Source organism: Muscardinus avellanarius (assembly GCF_963383645.1).
Source record: "Muscardinus avellanarius genome assembly, chromosome: 19".
In the NCBI taxonomy this organism is placed as follows: Eukaryota; Metazoa; Chordata; class Mammalia; order Rodentia; family Gliridae; genus Muscardinus; species Muscardinus avellanarius.
Genome location: NC_137805.1, coordinates 49,173,142 through 49,192,444, shown reverse-complemented (window position 1 = coordinate 49,192,444; position 19,303 = coordinate 49,173,142). Strand labels below are relative to the sequence as shown.

General features: G+C 50.7%; 1 protein-coding gene across 1 annotated transcript; it reads left to right on the top strand.

The window, feature by feature from the left end:
• Positions 1–13,924: 13,924 nt before the first annotated feature.
• SRXN1 (sulfiredoxin 1) lies at positions 13,925–17,604 on the top strand (the record flags this gene model as incomplete). Its single annotated transcript, XM_080716776.1, has 2 exons — positions 13,925–14,116; positions 17,401–17,604. 2 exons carry the CDS (start codon positions 13,925–13,927, stop codon positions 17,602–17,604), a joined length of 396 nt encoding a protein of 131 aa, XP_080572902.1.
• Positions 17,605–19,303: the final 1,699 nt, after the last annotated feature.

Sequence of the window (19,303 nt, the reverse complement as noted above, 5' to 3'; positions counted from 1 at the left end):
CACTCACCGGCGCCTCTGGACCTTGTGATTGGGGGGCCAAGGAGGAGCTGGGTGTTTCCATTCCGCTTTCCTGTCTGTAGCGGCAGCCTGGGTCCCTCTCTGCTGTTGATTCGCACAAGGTTGTTAGCACAGGTTTATTATATACAAGGTTTCAAGCATTCTCAATCTTAAATAGTCTTCAAATAAGTGTTTAAGAGCCAGATAGTAAACCAATGAAGAGCCGGGCGTGGTGGCCCACGCTTGTAATCCCCGCACTTGGGAGGCTGAGACAGGAGGATCTCGCAGGTTCGAAGCCAGCCTCTGCTGGCTTGAGACGCTTTTTCCAAATAAAATATAAAATAGGTCTGGGAGTGTAGCCTGGAGGTAGAAGGCCCCTGGGTTCCATCCCCAATACCACCATAAATAAATAAATAAATAAATAATAAACGAATGAAGCCAGTTTCCTGGAGACATCGGGAAGGTGAAACCGATGACTAATTAGAAAAAGTGTGTCTCGCCTTTGACAATTTGAAATCCAAATTATATCTCTCAAATTCAACAGTGGGCCAGACTTGTGCATTGGCAGCCAGTTTAGAACCCCAGTATCTTCCAGTATTGTTCCCCATGTCACGCCCCACTGCTCTGCCCCAGTTTCTGACTAGTCACATACATGTCCATAGAAAGCTCGAGCAGGCAGTTCTCCAGAACCAGGGAGCTGTCCCAGAGTGCCCCAGCTACCAAACGTTTAGGGGAAATATTGGACAATATGGGGCGCTCCTGACTGGACCTCAGTCCCCTAAGGCCTCTTGAAGGCTTCCTCCTGGAGGCAGTGCATTCAAGTTCTAGATGTCAAAAGCAGAGTCTGTCTGCTTTCCCCTCACACACCTCTGGTCAGATGGCTGCAGCTGAGCAGCGTGCTGGGCATTCCCAAGCAGAGCAGAGTCTAGTGTGGTCCTGAGGAACGCGGCCGCATTGCATCCTTCCAACGGGCACACACCCCCTCTTGGCCACACATCATCCTGATCAGCTGTTGCAGCCATTAGGCCTGTTTTGGTGCAGCAAACAGAAACCATACTAGATCGGCTCTTATACACCTGCATTAAATCCCTTTGAAACAGGAAGTATTTAACACAGAAAACTGGCTGCTGACAAATTCATGGAAGGGTTGAAGGAGGGAGTCCTGAGCTGGACCTCAGAGCCCCAAGCCAGAAGTCCTGTCACCCAGAGAACTGCTGCCTCCACACTGGATGCCAAGGGACCAGGAGCCCACAGAGCAGCTGCTGGATTCCAGAGCACTGCACCCCAGGCCAGGAGGCCCCTGCCTTGGTGAGGGCACCTTTCATCTTCTGCCGTGTTGATGGCTCAGGGCCGCAGTGCAGCCACAGAAGAAATGAGCACCTTCAAGGCCATTTGACAGTAGCAAGTCAAAAGCAGTGGGAAGATGAGCCCTGCTGCCTTGCCAGCCAAACCCCACAAAAACGCATCCAACCGGCAGAAATCATTCTTGTCAGTACCTTGTATAAAGGAAGTCTAAAAAGCCATTTTTAACTCTTCAGCCATGCAATATGGAAGGCAGCCTAGAAAGAGGCGGGAGCAGATGCCATCCTCCATGTCCAGCCCAGCTGTAGTGGTCCAGCGACCCTCCCCTCCTTCCTTGAGTAGCAGCCATGCAGTCGGGACGGGTTATCAGCTAAAGGGATGGCTGTGGCAGATGGAAGAGTAGTGCCACCCCTGTGGGCTGAGAAGGGACACAGGAGCCAATTCTAGCCAAGAGACAAGGAGGGGCTTCTAGAAACTTGCAGAAAACTTTACTGCTTCCTCTGTCCTAGAGAAAAGTAGGCTAGTCTCTCTCCCCTTGAATATAAAGAGGGGATCATGGAATTTTGTGACCATGAAGGAAATCAGCCTCAGCACAAAGCCTACATCATGCATGGAAGAGCAGAGACATGAAAGAGTCCGTGTCCTTGATGCCATCGGAGGGCCAATGAGAAATATCTTGAAATGTCCTGGCTTGTGATGTGTCTTTATGTTTAACCCGTTTGTCCCATCATTGCCCCAGATGTGTAACACCTATAAAAACATCAATATAGTATATAATGTGTAATATAATTATACAACAATACGAATATAGTTGTATTGTAATGTAATAATTATACTAATTAATATAATATTCTATATGAGCTCTAGATTATTATTTTTCACCTTTTTTTTGTTTTTTGGCGGAACTGAGGGTGGAACCTAGGGGCATTCTATCTCCGAGCTACACCCCCAGCCCTGCTTTTTATTCTTTATTTTGAAACAGGGTCTCACTGAGTTGCAGAGGCTGTCCGCGAAACCGGATCCTCCTGTCTCAGCCTCCTGAATGCAGGGATTACAAGCATGTGGCACCACGCCTGGCTATTTTTTACCTGTTTTGATGCACCTGTATCAATTTCACTGAGATATTTGCAGAATTGAAAACTTGGAATTTAATGGGTTAAGTCAGCTGAATCGGGCCTATTGCCTATAACCCAAGCGTCTTGCCTGGTGTGTGCATCCAGTCCATTTCCACAATGCCCTCAGAGGCACCACCTGACATCACGGTTCTCCTCTTTCCTGTCCAGACCAGCTGCTCCACCTCAAAACTTCACTGGCTCACTTTCCAAACCCAAGAAAGGGACCCCGTGCTGTTCCTGCTCTCTCCTGCAGCGGGCTCTCCCACCTGTGGCTTCAGTTTCCACCCACATGCAAATGGCTCACACGTTTACCTTTTTGATCCCACCTCCCCTCTGACCTGCAAATGCTCACTTGTCTTAGGCCTCCTCCACTGGGATACACCTCAAAACACCAGAGACTAGCCTGAGTCTGCAGCTATGATTGGATTCTCCTCCAGGGCTTTCCACCCCCATGAGTGGTGCCAGCACTATCCCGTCTTGCAAGCACAAAACCTCGAAGCCCTCCCTTCTACCTTGTCTCCCCACCCACCACCCAATCCATCACCAGGTTCTGCAGGTTTAAGTCATGAGGCTCACGAGGCTGGCGGTGCCCTAAGCGTGCGCAGTGAGCCCTATCAGGCGCCCTACGGATGATCAGTGACGCAGCGCCTTGTGCTACTACCAGCCCGCCTATGAGAGTGTTAGAAATGCGCATGCCCTAGCTGTGGGAAGCTTGGGGTTGGTGGAGTGATGAGGGAGGGGTTATGAGACTGATATATATTTGCCTGCTGTGCACATTGAAGAAGCATTAAAGAGGAAGCATCATCAACAGACTCGGCGTTTGTGTGTTCTTTCCCGGGGCTCTGCAGGACGGAGCCTTAGGGACGGGACAGTCACCCCCATCTCTTACCTGGGCAACTAGGCGGGCCTTCTCACTGGTCCCCAACATGCATCTCCCTCCCGCTATCGTGGAAGCCACAAACCTCTTTTCTTTCTTTCCTTCTTTCTTTCTTTCTATCTTTCTTTCTTTCTTTCTTTTTTTTTGTTGTTGTTGTACTGGAGATGGAACCCAGGGCATTCTACCTCTGAGCTATACCTCCAGCCCTATTTTTTATTCTTTATTTTAAAACAGGGTCTCAGGGAGTTGCAAACACCCTCACTAAGTAGTAGCTGAGGCTGTCCGCGAACCCAGATCCTCCTGTCTCAGCCTCCCAAATGCTGGGATGACAAGTGTGCGCTGGCTCCACAAAGATCTTTGCAAAGTGAGGTTCTGATCATGTTCGTTTTGGTCTGTTTGGGCTGTTACAATAAACTACCATAGACTAAGCAGTTAGTTAGTAACAGAAATCTTTGGTTCACAGTTCCGGAGTCTGGGAAGTCCCAGAGTACAGGATCAGCATAATCCGGCCCAGTACCATATATCCCCACCACACCACACACACACACACACACACACACACACACACACACACACACACACACACACCATATTCAGTGTCTGGTGAGGGCTCAGTTCCTGATTCACACACAGCCATTATCTCCTGATGCCTTCACGTGTGCAAGGGGAGATAGGGATTATATGTGCCTGGGGTGTGTTGTAGGTGCTGGGGATAGAACCGAAGCCATGGCAATTGTTAAGTGGATACCAGCTCTACCTCTGAGCAGCATTCCCAGACCTTAGAGACTATTTTTTTATTTTAATTTAATTAACTAGTTAATTAATTAATTTTGTGGTACTATGGACTGAACCCAGAGGCATTCTACCTTCAAGCTACATCCTCAGCTCTCTTTTGTTTTTTATTTTGAAATAGGGTCTCACCAAGTTGCTGACAGCCTCACTAAATAGCTAGGGCTGGCATGAACCTGTGATTTCCCGTCTCAGCCTCCCGAGTACTAGGATTACAGGCCTATGAGGCCAGGCCCAATTAGGAACTGTTTTGTAAGGGCACTAATCCTTCTCTTGAGGTCTCTGCCCTCAGAACCTAATCTTTTCCCAAAGGCTCCACCTCCTAACACGATCATGCTGGGATTAGGATTTTAATATATGAATTTTGGAGGGACACAAAATTGTCCCTCTGCCTATAGCATTCTGCCTCTAGTCCCCCTAAACTCACATCCTTCTCATGTGCGAAATACATCCGTTCTGTTCCAGCAATCCTCAAAGTCTTAATTCCTTCCAGCATGAACTCTAAAGTTTAAAAATCTAAATATCATTTGAATTAGGTGTGAGTGAGACTCAGGATACAACTCTTCCTGAGGCATTTCCCGCCTCTGTGAGCCTGTAGGATCAAAAGACACGTGCCTCCAACCGCAGCAGGACAGGCACAGGAGAGACGTCCCGGCTCCAAAAGGGCAGATGGGACAGGAAGGAGGAGCAGCAGGTCTCAGGGGTCCACACATGGCAACGCTGGGAGATCTTACGGCTCCAGAATACACCTCTCAGCCGCGAGACGCGGCACACCCCTGTACCCCAGTACTTGGGAGCCTAAGACAGGAAGGTCATAGGTTCAAAATCAGCTTCAGCAACTTAGCCAGATCCTGTTTCAAAATAAATGAATTTTAAAAAATAGGACTGGTGTACAGCCTAAAGGTAGAATACCTATGTTAAATCCTCAATATTAAAAAATAAATTTCTTTCTTTTTTCTTTTTTTTTTTTTTTTGGTGTTAGGGATTGAGCCCAGGGGCATTCTACCTCCAAACTAGACCCCTAGCCCAATTTTATTCTATTATTTTGAAACAGGGTCTTTCTAGGCTGATGAGAGTCTCATGACTTCCTAAGGCTGTCCTTGAACCTGTGATCTTTCTGTCTCGGCCTCCACAGTACTGGAATTACAGATGCAACACCGCTCCCAGCTCCCAAAAATTAAATCCAAATTGGAATACTCCTCTTCAGTTCACTGCTCTGCTCTCAGGGCACCTGGGGCAGCCTTTATGCTCACTGTGGTGGTGGGGGCCCCCCTTCTAGACACACTGGGATGGCCGTCCTACTTCCACAACAGCTAAACATAACTACAGTTATGAACTCCACACATTTAAAGCATAGTCAGTGATGACTGCTTATGCTTTAAAAAAAAATTCTTTGTCTCCCGTGACCGCAGCTGACTCGCCCAGAGGTGGGCATCTGAGAACTTGGAGGTTTCCTCTCTCCTCTTCTCTTTTGAGATCACTAAGCATCATAACAAAAGTGTCCTATGAGGATAAAGAGACAGTACGGCCAAGTGTTAGAAATCACTTGTTGGGATCAGGTCCTTCTCACACTGCTTCATTAAGTGTACTACAGTCACCGAGCCAGGTTCATGCTACAACTCCAGCCTTTACAGACGCCTGACTGATGGCATTTCTAGTCTTAACCCTCTGAAGTATTTTCCTACTCATCTGTGAGGGCTTCTTGGTTTGGTTATCTTGGTTGTAATATTACTTTTTACTCTTTGTACGGTCTGTAAAATCGAATGGAAATTACTGATGTTTCACCAACTAAAAGTGTGCGACAGAGTACATGATGGGCACGAATATGAGCGCCCAGACCAGGGACGCCTGAGGCAGGCAGGGTCCACCAGCCAGGGCCGACACTAAGTCAGATGACGTAGGTGGCCACTCGTCACACTGAGGAAGACTGTACATCAGACATTGGCACCACTTACTTTATGGGGGCAGAAATCCAAATTTTCAGGTCTTCCATTATTTTTTTTAGAACAAGCCTTTATCTTTCAACTTATATTAGGGCCAAACTAGATAACAAAAACTCATTTTTTCCTCATTCTTAAAGATTTTGCCTTTTATTTACTATGCAGCCCGGGGATACATTTTTATGGATAGCATAATTTAAAATTTTAAAGCTTGAGATATTTATTTCTTATTACATTTTAAAAGCCAAACATTATTCTGAGTAAGGGTAATAATTATGTCTCTGCTTACAGGCAAATCTACTCTTGTGCCTCCTGCAGACAAAGATTTACCTCTCACAGAAGGGCATTTTTGACATCCAGATGAGCATTATCAAAGGCCAATTGTTTAATTAAAATGTCAGCAGCTTGAACATGAGCGACTTGTCACCTGATCCCCTTAATCAGTCAATCAAGAAAATCTGTAAAAGGCTTTAAAGACTTAACAAGAGCCCAGGCCGAGGAAACAGCAACAGGTACCTCTATCCCCTGTTGAAGCAAAGCAAGTAATATTTCATATGAGACTATGCATATGGGATTATTCCCCATTTGTTATCTGACCCTGAAATTCCCCTTCCGAGCTGGTCATGACCACTGCAGCTGAAGGGATGGATGTGAGTACCGTATAGAAACTCTGAGGTTTTCCATCCTGCGCTGGACGCCACTCGTAGTGGCCACTGCTTGTTCCATGTTTTTGCTATGGAAAGCTGCTGCTGATTAGAAAAGAGTGGACCCTGGTGAGAGAAGGTGTGTGTACAAGTGGCTTATTTGGAAGATGTTCTAGTGCTTATTGCTGCAAACGAATTACTCCAAAGTAAAGGGGTGAGAAGTGTAAGTACATGGGGCTCCGGCTGGGAGCTGGCAGTGCCGCCAAGTCTGAGCTTGAGTGGAACTTATCAGCACAGCTACTCTGAAACTGAAGGCGGACCGCGGCGTGGGACGCTGACACCCAGCCCTCTGCTACATTCTTCTGGCATCATCACCCTTCCCGGTCAACAAACCTCACACTATCCAGTCATCTGTCCATTAACTAACTCGCATCCAGAAGGCTCCAACGAGGCTGATCCAGGAGCGCGGCTGATCCAGGAGCACGGCTGATCCAGGAGCGCGGCTGATCGGTCTCTTCTGGGCCAAAGTCTCAGATATAAGACAGGCTCCAGCACCTGTGCTCAAGCAGCACTTGGCATCCCTGCTGCCTCGGGAATGTTAGCAATCCCGGGTAGTCATGTCACTCAAGCTAGTTCAAGCAAACTAAAGAGAGAAAGGATTTGATATCATTGTCGCTGGGTGGATTCTCTCTTCTCTCTGGATGTGAACAGAGGGGACATTATTCCAGCTGGCACTAGCAGTCATCTTGTGGCTATGAGAAGGAGGTGAAGTACAGAGCTGCTTCAAGGCCCCAAGGCTCAGCAGGCAGCAAAGTTGTAAAAGGAAGAGATGAACTTTGTGCGTGCAATGAAAACAGGAACTTAGGAGTCAGTGGGCAGGACTCAGAAGAGAGGAAAACGGGAGGAGAGAGAGCAAGCAACACGGCAGAGGCCTACAATCCACGCCGTGGACATGACAAGCACAGCCAGGCATGGTGGCGGATGCCTGTAACCTCAGTACTTGGGAGGCTGAGACAGGAGGATTGTAGGGGTTAGAGACCAGCCGCAGGCACTCACTAAGACCCTCAGCAACTTAGCAAGACCCAGTTTCAAAATATAAGAGCTGGAGGTACACCTCACAAGTAGCAGGTCCCTGGGTTCAATCATCTCTGGGGAAGGAAGGAAGGAAGGAAGGGAGGAAGGAAGGAAGGAAGGAAGGAAGGAAGGAAGGAAGGAAGGCAGGCAGGCAGGCAGGCTGGCTAGGAAGAGGGGGCTATAAAATTAAGTAATAAAGGGCCGGGTGTGGTGGCGCACGCTTGTAATCCCCGCGCTTGGGAGGCTGAGACAGGAGGATCACACGGGTTCAAAGCCAGCCTCAGCTACTTAGTGAGGCTCTCAGCAACTTAGTGAGACCGTTTCCAAATAAAGTATAAAAAAGGTCTGGGAGTATAGCCCAGAGGTAGAAAGCCTCTGGGTTCCACCCCCAGTACCACCAAAAAAAAAAAAAAAAAAAAATTAAGTATTAATTTTGAAATCCTTTGAAAGTCCTCTGCATGCTTGTATATCTCGTATATATGATTCATTGTTAAAAGTGAATAAAAAGCTGGGTGTGGTGGCACACGCTTGTAACCTCAACATTTGGGAGGCTGAGACAGGAGGATTGCGGTTCGAGGACAGCCTCAGCTACTTGGCCACTAGTGAGGCCCTTTGTCACTCAGCGAGACCCTGTTTCAAAGTAAATAATAAAAGGAGGTCTGGGGGTGTAGCTTGGAGGTAGAATGCCCCTGGGTTTCATTCCCATAACCATTTAAAAAAAAGTGAATAAAAGAAGGTGGTTGTGATGGTATACACTTTTTTTTTGTACTGGGGATGGAACCCAGGGACATTCTACCTCTGAACTACACCCCAGCCCTATTTTTTATTCTTTATTTTGAAACAAGGTCTTACTGAGCTGCAAAGGGCCTCACTAAGTAGCTGAGGCTGTCCTTGAACCATGATCCTCCTGTCTCAGCCTCCCAAATTCTGGGGATTACAAGAGTGCGCCACCACGCCCGGCTCTGGAGCACACTTCTGATCCCAGTACTGGGGAGGCTGAGACAGGGGGAATCACAGGTTCGTACCCAGCTTCAGCAATTTATCAAGACCCTTCTGCAACTTGGTGGTACCCTGTTTCAAAATAAAAAATAAAATAGGTCCGGAGATGTAGCTCAGAGGTAGAATGCCCCTTGGTTCAATCCCCAGTACCACAAAAAGAAAAGAAAAGGGGAAAAGGGGGCTGAGTAGCACACCTCTACCAATGAGTAAGGGAGGAGCGGGAGCCAGGATCAGGATGGGAGCCAGGGAGCCAGGCCTGTGGGTCCTGAGCACTTTTGACAGGTGTCCTTCCTGTCCTTTATGCCTTGGCCACCTCAGGTCACCAGAGCAGACAGTTTAATGCCTCCAGGTCCAGATGCTCACTCTGCCCAAGTGTGTGCCAGCCCTCAAATCCCAGAGACTCAGCATCCTCGCACCAGCCTGGTCGGTGAGGGCATGAGTTAGGGACTAAACACCCAGGCCCTGTCCTGAAGAGGGACAGCACGTGGCATGTTCTCCATTGCAGTGAGCCCCAGGCACCCATCAGCTCACCAACTAGTCCTGCTGGCATCTCTCCCGGTGTTTTCTGGATCGCCTCCTATGGCAGATGTCCTCCAAAGATGGTCGCCCTCCAGGTTCGTGTAGACCTGGCTAATGATCCCATCAGGAGATGGGATCAGGGTTGGGATGCAGCCCGGTGGCAAAGCGCTTGCCTGGCCTGTGGGAAACACTGAGTTTAGTCCCTTTCCCTTGAGCCTTGGAGGGCTTGAGATAGCTCCCTCAGATGGAATGTTGCAAAAACTATGCTATAGGACTTGCATGACTAGAGTGGAGAGGCCTATGAAGCTTAGACCAAGTTCTTCTGAGACACCTGCTCCTGGACTCCAGCCGGCATGCTGTGGGGAGGACCAAGCCACAGGGACAGGCCGCACGGCGCACAGCCAGATGAGAGGTCACCGCTGACGGGCAGTGTCACACCGTGATGTCTGAGTGAAGACACCTGCATAGAATCCCAGCCCGAGCCACCGAGTCGACCCCACGGTCGCGCCACTGCCCATTTGATGGCCCGGACTTTACAGAGAAAAGACAGACAGTCCCCACTGTGCCCTGTCCAAGTTACTGGCCCACATAATCTGTAAGAAGATAAAATGCTTGTTTCATGCCACGTACTTTGGAGTAATTTGTTTGCAGCAATAAGAACCAGAACATCTTCTAAATAAGCCACTTGCACACACGCCTGATCTCATGCAGGGGCCACTTTTTTTTTTTTTTTTTTTTTTGTACTGGGGATTGAACCCAGGGGCATTCTACCTCTGAGCAACACCCCCAGTCCTTTTATTATTATTATTTTTTTTAATTTGGAAACAGGATCTTGCTAAGTTGCTGAGGCTGACTTCAAAGCTGCTATCCTCCTGTCTCAGCCTTCCAAGTACTAGGATTACAGGCTTGCAACACCATGCCCAGCTTCAGAATCCACTTCCAAAAAAAAAAAACTAAAATAAAAGGATGTCAATAGATCCCTCCATTCCCAGTCCCAGGCTTAAATGGTGATATTCTCTGGGAAGACGGCTCTCCTTGTCTCAAAGAGCATGTTCTGGGTAAAGTTGATTTGGGGACAGATGGATCAATATAATGAGAATTCAGTTTGGGCAGGCCTGGTAGGGCCTTCTAGACTCCCATCCCCAGGGGATGTGGTTGCCCCAGCAACCACAGTCCTGAGAATAGGAGAATGGAGGCTCCCATGAGAAAACTAGGTTGCTGTTACCAGGCCTTCTCAATTCTGCTTGCATCCCCAGACCCACAAAAAAAAAAAAAAAAAGGCACAAAGCCGGGTGTGGTGGCGCACACTTGTAATCCCAGTGTTTGGGAGGCCGAGACAGGAGAACCACAGGTTTGCAGCCAGCATCAGAAACTTAGTGAAGATCTTAGTGAGACTCTGTTTCAAAATAAAAAGTAACACAGGACAGACTGAGGGCATAGCTTAGAGGTAGGATGCCCTGTGTTCAGCCCCCAGTTCCCCCACGTTTCCCCACATACACAAAAAAGCACAAAGGGCATCCTGGCTTTGTCCTGATGCTTTGAGCCAGAGCAGCCACTTCAGAGCCGTGAGGGACAAGCAGGAGGCACAGAAGATGGACAGACCTGGGCCTTTGACGAAACTGTTCAGATGCCTTTCTATCAACCTTGGATACATCTACCTCCAAGTGTCTCATGTGAGAAAGGGCGTGTGTGTGGTGTGCGTGTGTGTGTGTGTGTGTGTGTGTGTGTGTGTGTGTGTTACAGAGGATTAAACACTTCCAGCCTTTTTTTTTTTTTCTTTTTTTCTTTGAAACAGGGTCTTGCAAGGTGGCTAAAAGTCTCACTAAGTTGCTGAGATTGGTCTTGAACCTGCTATCCTCCTATCTCAGCCTCCAAAGTTCTGGGATTACGGGTGTGTGCCACCATACCCTGCACAAACTCTTCCTAATATTTAAGCCATCGTCAGTTGGACTGTATCTTAACATGCAGAATGTGACTCCAGGAGCCAGGCTTCACTGGGCAGACGTGACGACAGGATCGGGCCACGCCTCCACTCTCCAGGCCAGAAACTGGGACCTGCCTTCCTTACTTCCCTGCATAAGGGACAGCTTCTCTCTCATAATATTCTCTACTCCTCAAAAATCCCGGGGCTAGGGAGTGACTTAGGTGCTCAGAGAGATTATGTTTTAGACCCACAAAAAGGGAAAGGTCAACATCAAATTCCTAATGGCCTCAGTGGTCTAGGTTTGGCAAGAGACCTAAACCCAACACCAATGACCTTCAACAGGAAAATGAACTTTAAGGGATGGGCAGTGTTACCCCATTTTATAGAAGAGGTTCGGAGAGTGTTGTATTGAGCAGGCCGTGGTGACACATATACCCATAATCCTAATACTTAGAGGCTGAGACAGGAGAACTGTAGACTCAAGGCCAGCCTCAGCAACTGAATAAGACCCTGTTTCAAAACAAAAATAAATAAAAAGGGCTGAGGCTGAGGCTCAGAGGTAGAATGTCCCTGTGTTCAGTCCTTGGTATTGCTGGAGTGAGTCCTCAACTCAGAAACTCAGGATCTGCAGGGTCCTTGGCTAACATGATGGAAAAGAATTTCTGCATGCACCAGTCAGAGACATGGACAGACTTTTATTTGAGGAAACAGAAAGAAATACATTCACGAGAGAATGCGGGCCACCTCAAAATGAGGAAGGCATATGGGGAGTGAAGGGCTCTTTTCTGATAGGGGACTTTCCTGAGAGGTGAGCTAGAGGAGGTGAGTGAGGATGACCTCAGTCCTGTGGTCCCCGAGGCAGCTTAGGGTGGTCTGGTGGTCTGGTAAACTTCTGGGAGGATGGTCTCAGTCCTGTAGTCCTGTGGCAGTTTCCACTGGTTGGTTGTCTGGTCAACCTTAAGTTCTCAGGCTAATTGGGGGCTTCATTATCTGACAGACAGGTAAGATGGAGAGTGTCCTAAATTATGGTGTTCTCAAAATATCAAAATATTGCCAGGCGTGGTGATGCACGCTTGTAATCCCAGCATTTGGGAGGCTGAGACAGGAGGATCTGGGTTCTCAGACAGCCTCAGCTACTCAGTGAGGCCCTTTGCAACTCAATGAGTCCCTGTTTCAAATAAAGAATAAAAAATAGGGCTGGGGGTATAGCTCGAAGGTAGAATGCCCCTGGATTGATGGAATCCCCAGTGTGTGTGTGTGTGTGTGTGTGTGTGTGTGTGTGTGTGTGTGTGTATGAACATCACCTGTCTTGTTGTTAATGCACAGGGCAATTATAGTTTCTTTCAGTTAACTCTAAGATCTACAGATTCCCAGAAAATTGGGAGGGTCAGGCCTGGGAACAAGAACTGATTTGGGGAGTAAAGGCTGAAGCACTTCAGCTCTAGGTTCTTATATTAAAGTTATATTTTACTTTTCCTTCCTATCTGTATTTTACCTACTTAATTTCCTCTCTCTCTCTCTCTCTCTCTCTCTCTCTCTCTCTCTCTCTCTCTCTCTCACACACACACACACACACACACACACACACACACACACACACACTTAAGTGCACTGGCCAAAGGCCACTTCGGGGGGAGGGTCCTGGCCCTTGAGCCTCACCCCACCCAGCCTCTCCGGTTTCCACAGCTGGCAGTGTGGGCGTGCACTGCCCAGGCTCAGGCAGGCCAGGGTGAGGGGGAGGGCAGCCAAAGCACGCAGGTTTGGTGGGGTCTGGCATCATGGCCTCCAGGCTTGGAGTTGGCAGCTGGGGGGCCTGGGCTTTGCACTCAGCTAATCTTCCATTTTCAGCTCCCCTAGCATGGGCGAGAGTTTCTACTTCCTAAGCGCCCTCCCTCCCCGGTCCAGAGGGCGGCAGGGCGGAACTTCCTGCGGCTTAGACCGCTCTTGGATCAGGGAGCCCCATGGGACCGCGAGCTGCTCTCCAGCCAGACTGGCTGGATTTGAGCCCGGGTTCAGCCTCTCAATTCCATAACCTTGAGCACATCACCTAAACTTCTGTGCCTCAGTTTCCTTGTCTGTAAAATGGGAATAAGAATCATCCCTACCTGGCAGGGCTGTTTTGAAGTTTATTTTATGTATGTAGGTATGCATGTATTTGTTTATTTGTGATGCTGTGGATTGAACCCGGGAACATTCTACCTCAGGGCTACACCCCCAGTCCTGTTTGTTTGTTTTGTTGTTTGAACCCAGGGGCGTTCTGTCTCTGAGCTACAGTCCCAGACTGGGGGTGGGGGGCACTGGAGATTGAACCCAGGGGCGTTCTGCCTCCGACCTACACCCCAGCCCTATTTGACTCCTATCTTGAAACAGGGTCTCATTAAGTTGCTGAGGCCATCCTCTAGCCTGCGATGCTCCTGTCTCAGCCTCCCACATACGGGGATTTACAGAAGTGCGCACCCCATCCGGCTTGCTTTGAGATGTAAGCGAGTTAATCCACAAGCAAAGTGTTCCCAGCAGCCCTGCGGTCCGCGCCCCTTCCCCGTGGGCGGCGGCCACCATGGCCTCGGGCTCGCGGGCGCGCGGGCTTCGCACTCCCCGGCTCCGCAGGCCGGCCTCCGCCCTCCGCCCCGGGCCTGAGTCACGCACAGTCACCCTGACTCAGCGGCCGGCGCTCCCACCCCGGGAGGCGCTGCGTCCCCGCCGGCCGCGGTGGTACGGCCCGGCTGCAGGCGACGGCGGCCGCCATGGGGCTGCGCGCGGGCGGGGCGGGCCGGGGGGCGCCCGGGGGGCCCGGGCCGAGCGGCGCGGCGCCGGGCGGCAGCATCCACTCGGGCTGCATCGCCGCGGTGCACGACGTGCCGCTGCGCGTGCTCATCCGGCCGCTGCCATCGGTGCTGGACCCGGCCAAGGTGCAGAGCCTCGTGGACGCGATCCGGGTGAGGCCCGGGGCGGGGGCGCGGGACCCGAGAGGGGGGTCGGGCTGCCGGTCCGCCAGGCCGGCCTGGCTCCGGGCTCCTCGCCCGCCCGGTGACCTTGAGCACGTTGGCTGGGCCCTGTTTCCTGCCTGGATCCATGAGGGCATGGGGCTGGATCGTTAAAATAAAGATCGGTAACCCTTAGAGACAGCGCCTTGCAGTGGCCCAGAAGCTAAGTCCCCAAGCTCCTTGTGCCAGCCTCGCGAGGTAGATGCAGAACAGACCCTGGAAACTGAGGCACAGGAAGATTCCAGCAGCCTCTCCAGGGTTAGGCTCTTAGAAGGTGGTATGGTGGGCCGGGCGTGGTGGCACACGCGTGTGAACCCCGCGCTTGGGAGGCGGAGACAGGAGGATTGCGCAGGTTCAAAGCTAGCCGCTGGCTTAAGAGACCCTGTTTCCAAATAAAAATATTTTTTAAAAATAGGTCTGGGAGTGTAGCCGGGAGGTAGAAGGGCTTCCAGGAACCCCAGTACCACCAAAAAAAAGGTGGTAGGGTGGAAATTCACAGCTGGCAGCCTGGCCTTAGCGCTGGGCCACAAGGCCCCTAACCAGAGGGAAGCTAGAGGCAGTGGGACTGGCGTGTTGGATCCGCTGGGAGGGCAGCGTGTGGAGGAGAAATAGGAGAGGACACCTCAAAGAGGGAGGGTGCTCAAGAATGCTGGAGAGCCAGCCAGACCTGTGGTCCCAGAGCTTGGGAGGCTGAGGCCAAAGGATTGCAAGTTGCCAGACCTTGTCTCAAAATAAAATTTAAAAAAGGCCGGGCGTCGTGGCGCACACTTGTAATCCCCACGCTTGGAAGGCGATGAGAGGAAGATTGCGCAGGTTCTAAGCCAGCCGCGCTGGCTTGAGAGAGCCTGTTTCCAAATAAAAATATAAAAAAATAGGTCTGGGAGTGTAGCCCGGAGAAGGGTTTCCAGGAACCCCAGTACCACCAAAAAATAATAATAATAAATTAAATTAAAATTAAAAGAAAAGGATTGGTGGTATAGCTTAGTGGTATAGTGCTTGTGTAGCATGTGTAAGGCCCTGGGTTCAATCCCCAGCACCGCAAAAAAAAAAAAAAAAAAAAGCTGGAGAGCTGGAGAGGTCCTAGCAGGAAGGGGAGCTGGCACCCAGGAAAATGTGTCAGGTTAGGCCTACGTGGCTTCCCATCTCCTCCTCCCAGACCCTTGGAACATGAGCTCGTGGTACCCCCGCCTTGTATCGCCTGGATAGCCAGCCACAGTGTCTACGAGGCTAGAATTTGCACTGTTATTCCCACGGCCTGGAGATCTCCCCAGACAGCCATAGGGCCTTGCTCCCTCTCTGACCCCTGACCACTTGCTAACAGAGCCCTGGCCTCGAGGACACCTTAGCCTGAGGTACCTCACACTTAAATCCACCAGAAATTACTGTGTAGGGTGACAGCTCCACAAGCTTTAAGGGTTAAGATGTGGACAATTTTTTTTTTTTTTTTTTTTGGTGGTACTGGGGGTGGAACCCAGAGGCTTTCTACCTCCGGGCTATACTCCCAGACCCATTTTATAATTTATTTGGAAACAGGGTCTCACTAAGTTGCTGAGAGCCTCACTAAGTAGCTGAGGCTGGCTTCGAACCCGTGTGATCCTTCTGTCTCAGCCTCCCAAGCGTGGGATTACAAGTGTGCGCCACCACACCCGGCTCCATCTTTTTTTTTTTTTTTAAGTGGTACTGAGGATTAATCCCAGGGACATTTCTGCCTCTGAGCTACACCCCCAGAAATTACATGATACAGTTATTTGTGTGTATTGCATTGTCTGTCGGGAGCTCCACAGGGCATTGTCATCCTGGTTGCTGCCTCAGCCCTGGCACAGGGGTCTGGCTCTTGAAAGCAAGCCTCCTCCGCTGGCTGCTGCTGACCTTTGACCTCCTCTACACCGGCCCCTCCCTCTCACTCCACACAGCTCTTCTCACCTGAGGGGCTTTGCTTTGGCTGTTCCCTCCACCAGCGATGCTGTTTGCCCTGGTGACGCACAGCACACATTATACAGCGCTTTCCATGTGCCAGGCCCAGTTCAGTAACTATGATATTTTCATCCCATTTGACAGGTGGGGCAACTGAGGCACACAGAGGTCATTGCCCAAGGTCACACAGCTGGCAAGTAGCAGAGCTGAGTTTAAACTCAGCAGTCATCGGTGTGGCGGCACAGGCCTGTAATTCAGTGCTTGGGAGGCTAAGGCAGGAGGATTGAGGTTCAATGCCAGCATCAGCAACTTAGCAAGGCTCTCCATCAACTTTTTGAAACTCTATTTCTTTTTTTGTGTGTGTGCTGCTTAGGGTTGAACCCAGGGCCTCATGCATGCAAGGCAAATGTTCTACCACTGAGCTACAACCCCAGCCCCGAAACTCTATTTCAAAATTAAAAAAATAATAATTAGCCGGGCGTGGCGGCGCTTGCTTGTAATCCCAGCATTTGAGAAGCAGAGACAGGAGGATCGCAGTTCGCAGCCAGACTCAGCTACTTAGTGAGGCTCTTGCAACTCAGTGAGACCCTGTTTCAAAATAAAGAATAAAAAAAAAGTAAGGCTGCTGGGCGTGGTGGCGCACGCTTGTAATCCCCGCGCTTGGGAGGCAGAGACAGGAGGATTGTGCAGGTTCGAAGTCAGCCGTGCGCGCTGGCCTAGGAGACCCTGTTTCCAAATAAAAAATGTAAAAATAGGTCTGGGAGTGTAGCCCAGAGGTAGAAGGGCTTCCAGGAACCCCAGTACCATGAAAAAAATAATAATTATTATTATTATTAAATTGGACTGGGGCTATAGCTTAGAGGTAGGATGCCCCTTGATTCAATCCCCAGTACTAAAAAGAATAAAAAATTTAAAAACCACAGTCAGTCGTGCTCATAAACCCCTTGCTAGTTTCCCCGTGAATCTCGCTTCCTTACCACCTCAGAGAGGCCCGGTGGGCCCCGGCCATGTCACCTGTCTCACTGTCTTCATGGAACTTACCTCGCCAGTATACACTGCTGCGTCCCCTCTGCCCCTGAGCTGAGGCCCCATGACGGCAGGGGCTGCACCTCGTCCCAGAGTCTCAGACGAGGAGAGAGGGTGGGTGTGTGGACAGGTGTCTCACCCCTCAACTGCCCACTCCCCTGGAGGCCACGCTTGCCGCCGGCAGCCCCCGGAGCTGCCGGGTGGACGGTGCGCTCCTTGCTCAGCAGGTTTCGTGCCACGGGAGCGCGCTGCCAGAGTCTGCTGTGCTCACTTGCCCTTTGCCCTCTTCTCTCCAGGAGGACCCGGACAGCGTGCCCCCCATCGATGTCCTCTGGATCAAAGGGGCCCAGGGTGGTGACTACTTCTACTCCTTTGGGGGCTGCCACCGTTACGCCGCCTACCAGCAGCTGCAGCGAGAAACCATCCCAGCCAAGCTCGTCCAGTCCACCCTCTCGGACCTAAGGTTGTATCTGGGCGCATCCACACCTGACCTGCAATAGCAGCTTCCCGAGAGCCCAGAAGACACACCTGGCCCCCGCGGGCTGGCATGCAGAAGGCGCAGCAGGGCGCATTCTGGCAACGAGGGGGCGCTTGGCTGGCGCCGCCTCATGCAGAACAGTGCAGAGGCCCCGGTTCCCTCTCCGTGAAAATGGGATCCTTGTCCTTGAAGGATGGTTGAGAGAATGAAATGAGAAAAGAGATGGATTTGGAGAGCCAATGCCACTGGCTGTAAATTCCCCAGACGAGGGCCTTTTGTGTCTTTGTCTTCTTGATCCTGTTATGTGGATATGTTCAGCTGCAAGTAAAGGGAAGCCGAGGTTATGGTGGCTTAGAGTGGGTGTGCGTCCACACAGTAAATTCTGGAGACAAGTGGCTGCAGTGGCATTGCTCCAGTAGCTCAGCAAAGTCAGGGCTTCCATCTCCGGCCCTTCGCCCTGTCCTCACTGCTTCCTACTGCGCGGCCACAAGCTATCTCCAGGAATCACGTCTGTGTTCAAGGAAGGGAGGAGGAGGGAAGGGGAAGGGCCACGCCAGCTGGACCTTCACCTTCTGTACAAAGTGAAACCTCCCTCGGAACCCGGGGGCCTGCTCTCTCCCTGCATATTTCCTCTGAGCCAGAGCCAGTGACCACTGCCACCCCTGGCTGCAAAGACAGCAGGGAACAGTTGTCACAGTGGAGTACCCCAGTCACATCCCCTCTCCTGGGACTGACACTCCGCCTCTGAGTCATCTGATCCATCACCAACAGAGAGGAGGAGCTATGCACAGGCCAGCCTGCGCTGTGCAGGGACCAGCTCCCCACTTAGGAATCCAAAGCTAGTTAGTTATTTCCTCATACTTCTGTGGGCTGGTGATTAGGGCTGGGTTCTCTGGGTGGTTCTGCTGGTCTCACCTGGGGTTGTTCATGGGGCATAGTCAGCTGGCACTGGGTGCCCTGAGGCAGCCCTCTTGCTTGTCTGGTGAGAGCCTATTGCTGGGGTGGCGTGGTTCCCCCCCTGGCCTCTCTGGCTGTCTAGTTCAGGCTCATTCACATGATGGCCTCAGGGTTCCAGGAGAGTGAAATTGATGAGACTTCTGGGACTCAAGGCTAGGGACTGGGATAGTGTCACTTCTGCTCAGGTCTCTTGGTCAAAGCAAATCACAAGGCAGAGATTCAAGATTATACCTCTCGATGGGAGAACTGCAAAGGACTCCTGACCATTGTTCATCACAAAGAAGTCTAGGCAGGCATATCTTACACACACGCACACGCACGGCCTCGCCAGTCTAAGTCATTAAGACACTGTACTGGCCCTCAGGGTCTGGGGAGGAGCAGCGAGGGGAGGAGGGGAGGAGCTGGGTCCTCTCCAACAGGCATCTCCAGTGACCACACTTACCGGGACAGCTGGAAGTCTGAGAAGGTCTGGGTGTTAATGACATACTGGTGTTAGTTCTCTGTGGTTACGTAAGTGCTGACTTGTGCCGCTGTTGGGTGGGCTGGGTGAGCCCTTTGTTCTGTCTCTTTACCTTTTCTGCAAATCTAACCACACCTTTCAAGCCGGGTGTGGTGCCCCACACTTGTAATCCCAGTACTAAGGAGGCCTAGACAGGAGGATCGCAGGTTAACTACCAGCTCAGCTACTTAGTGAAGTCCTAATGTTTCAAAAATAAAGAAGAAAGCCGGGCGTGGTGGTGCACGCTTGTAATCCCAGCATTCGG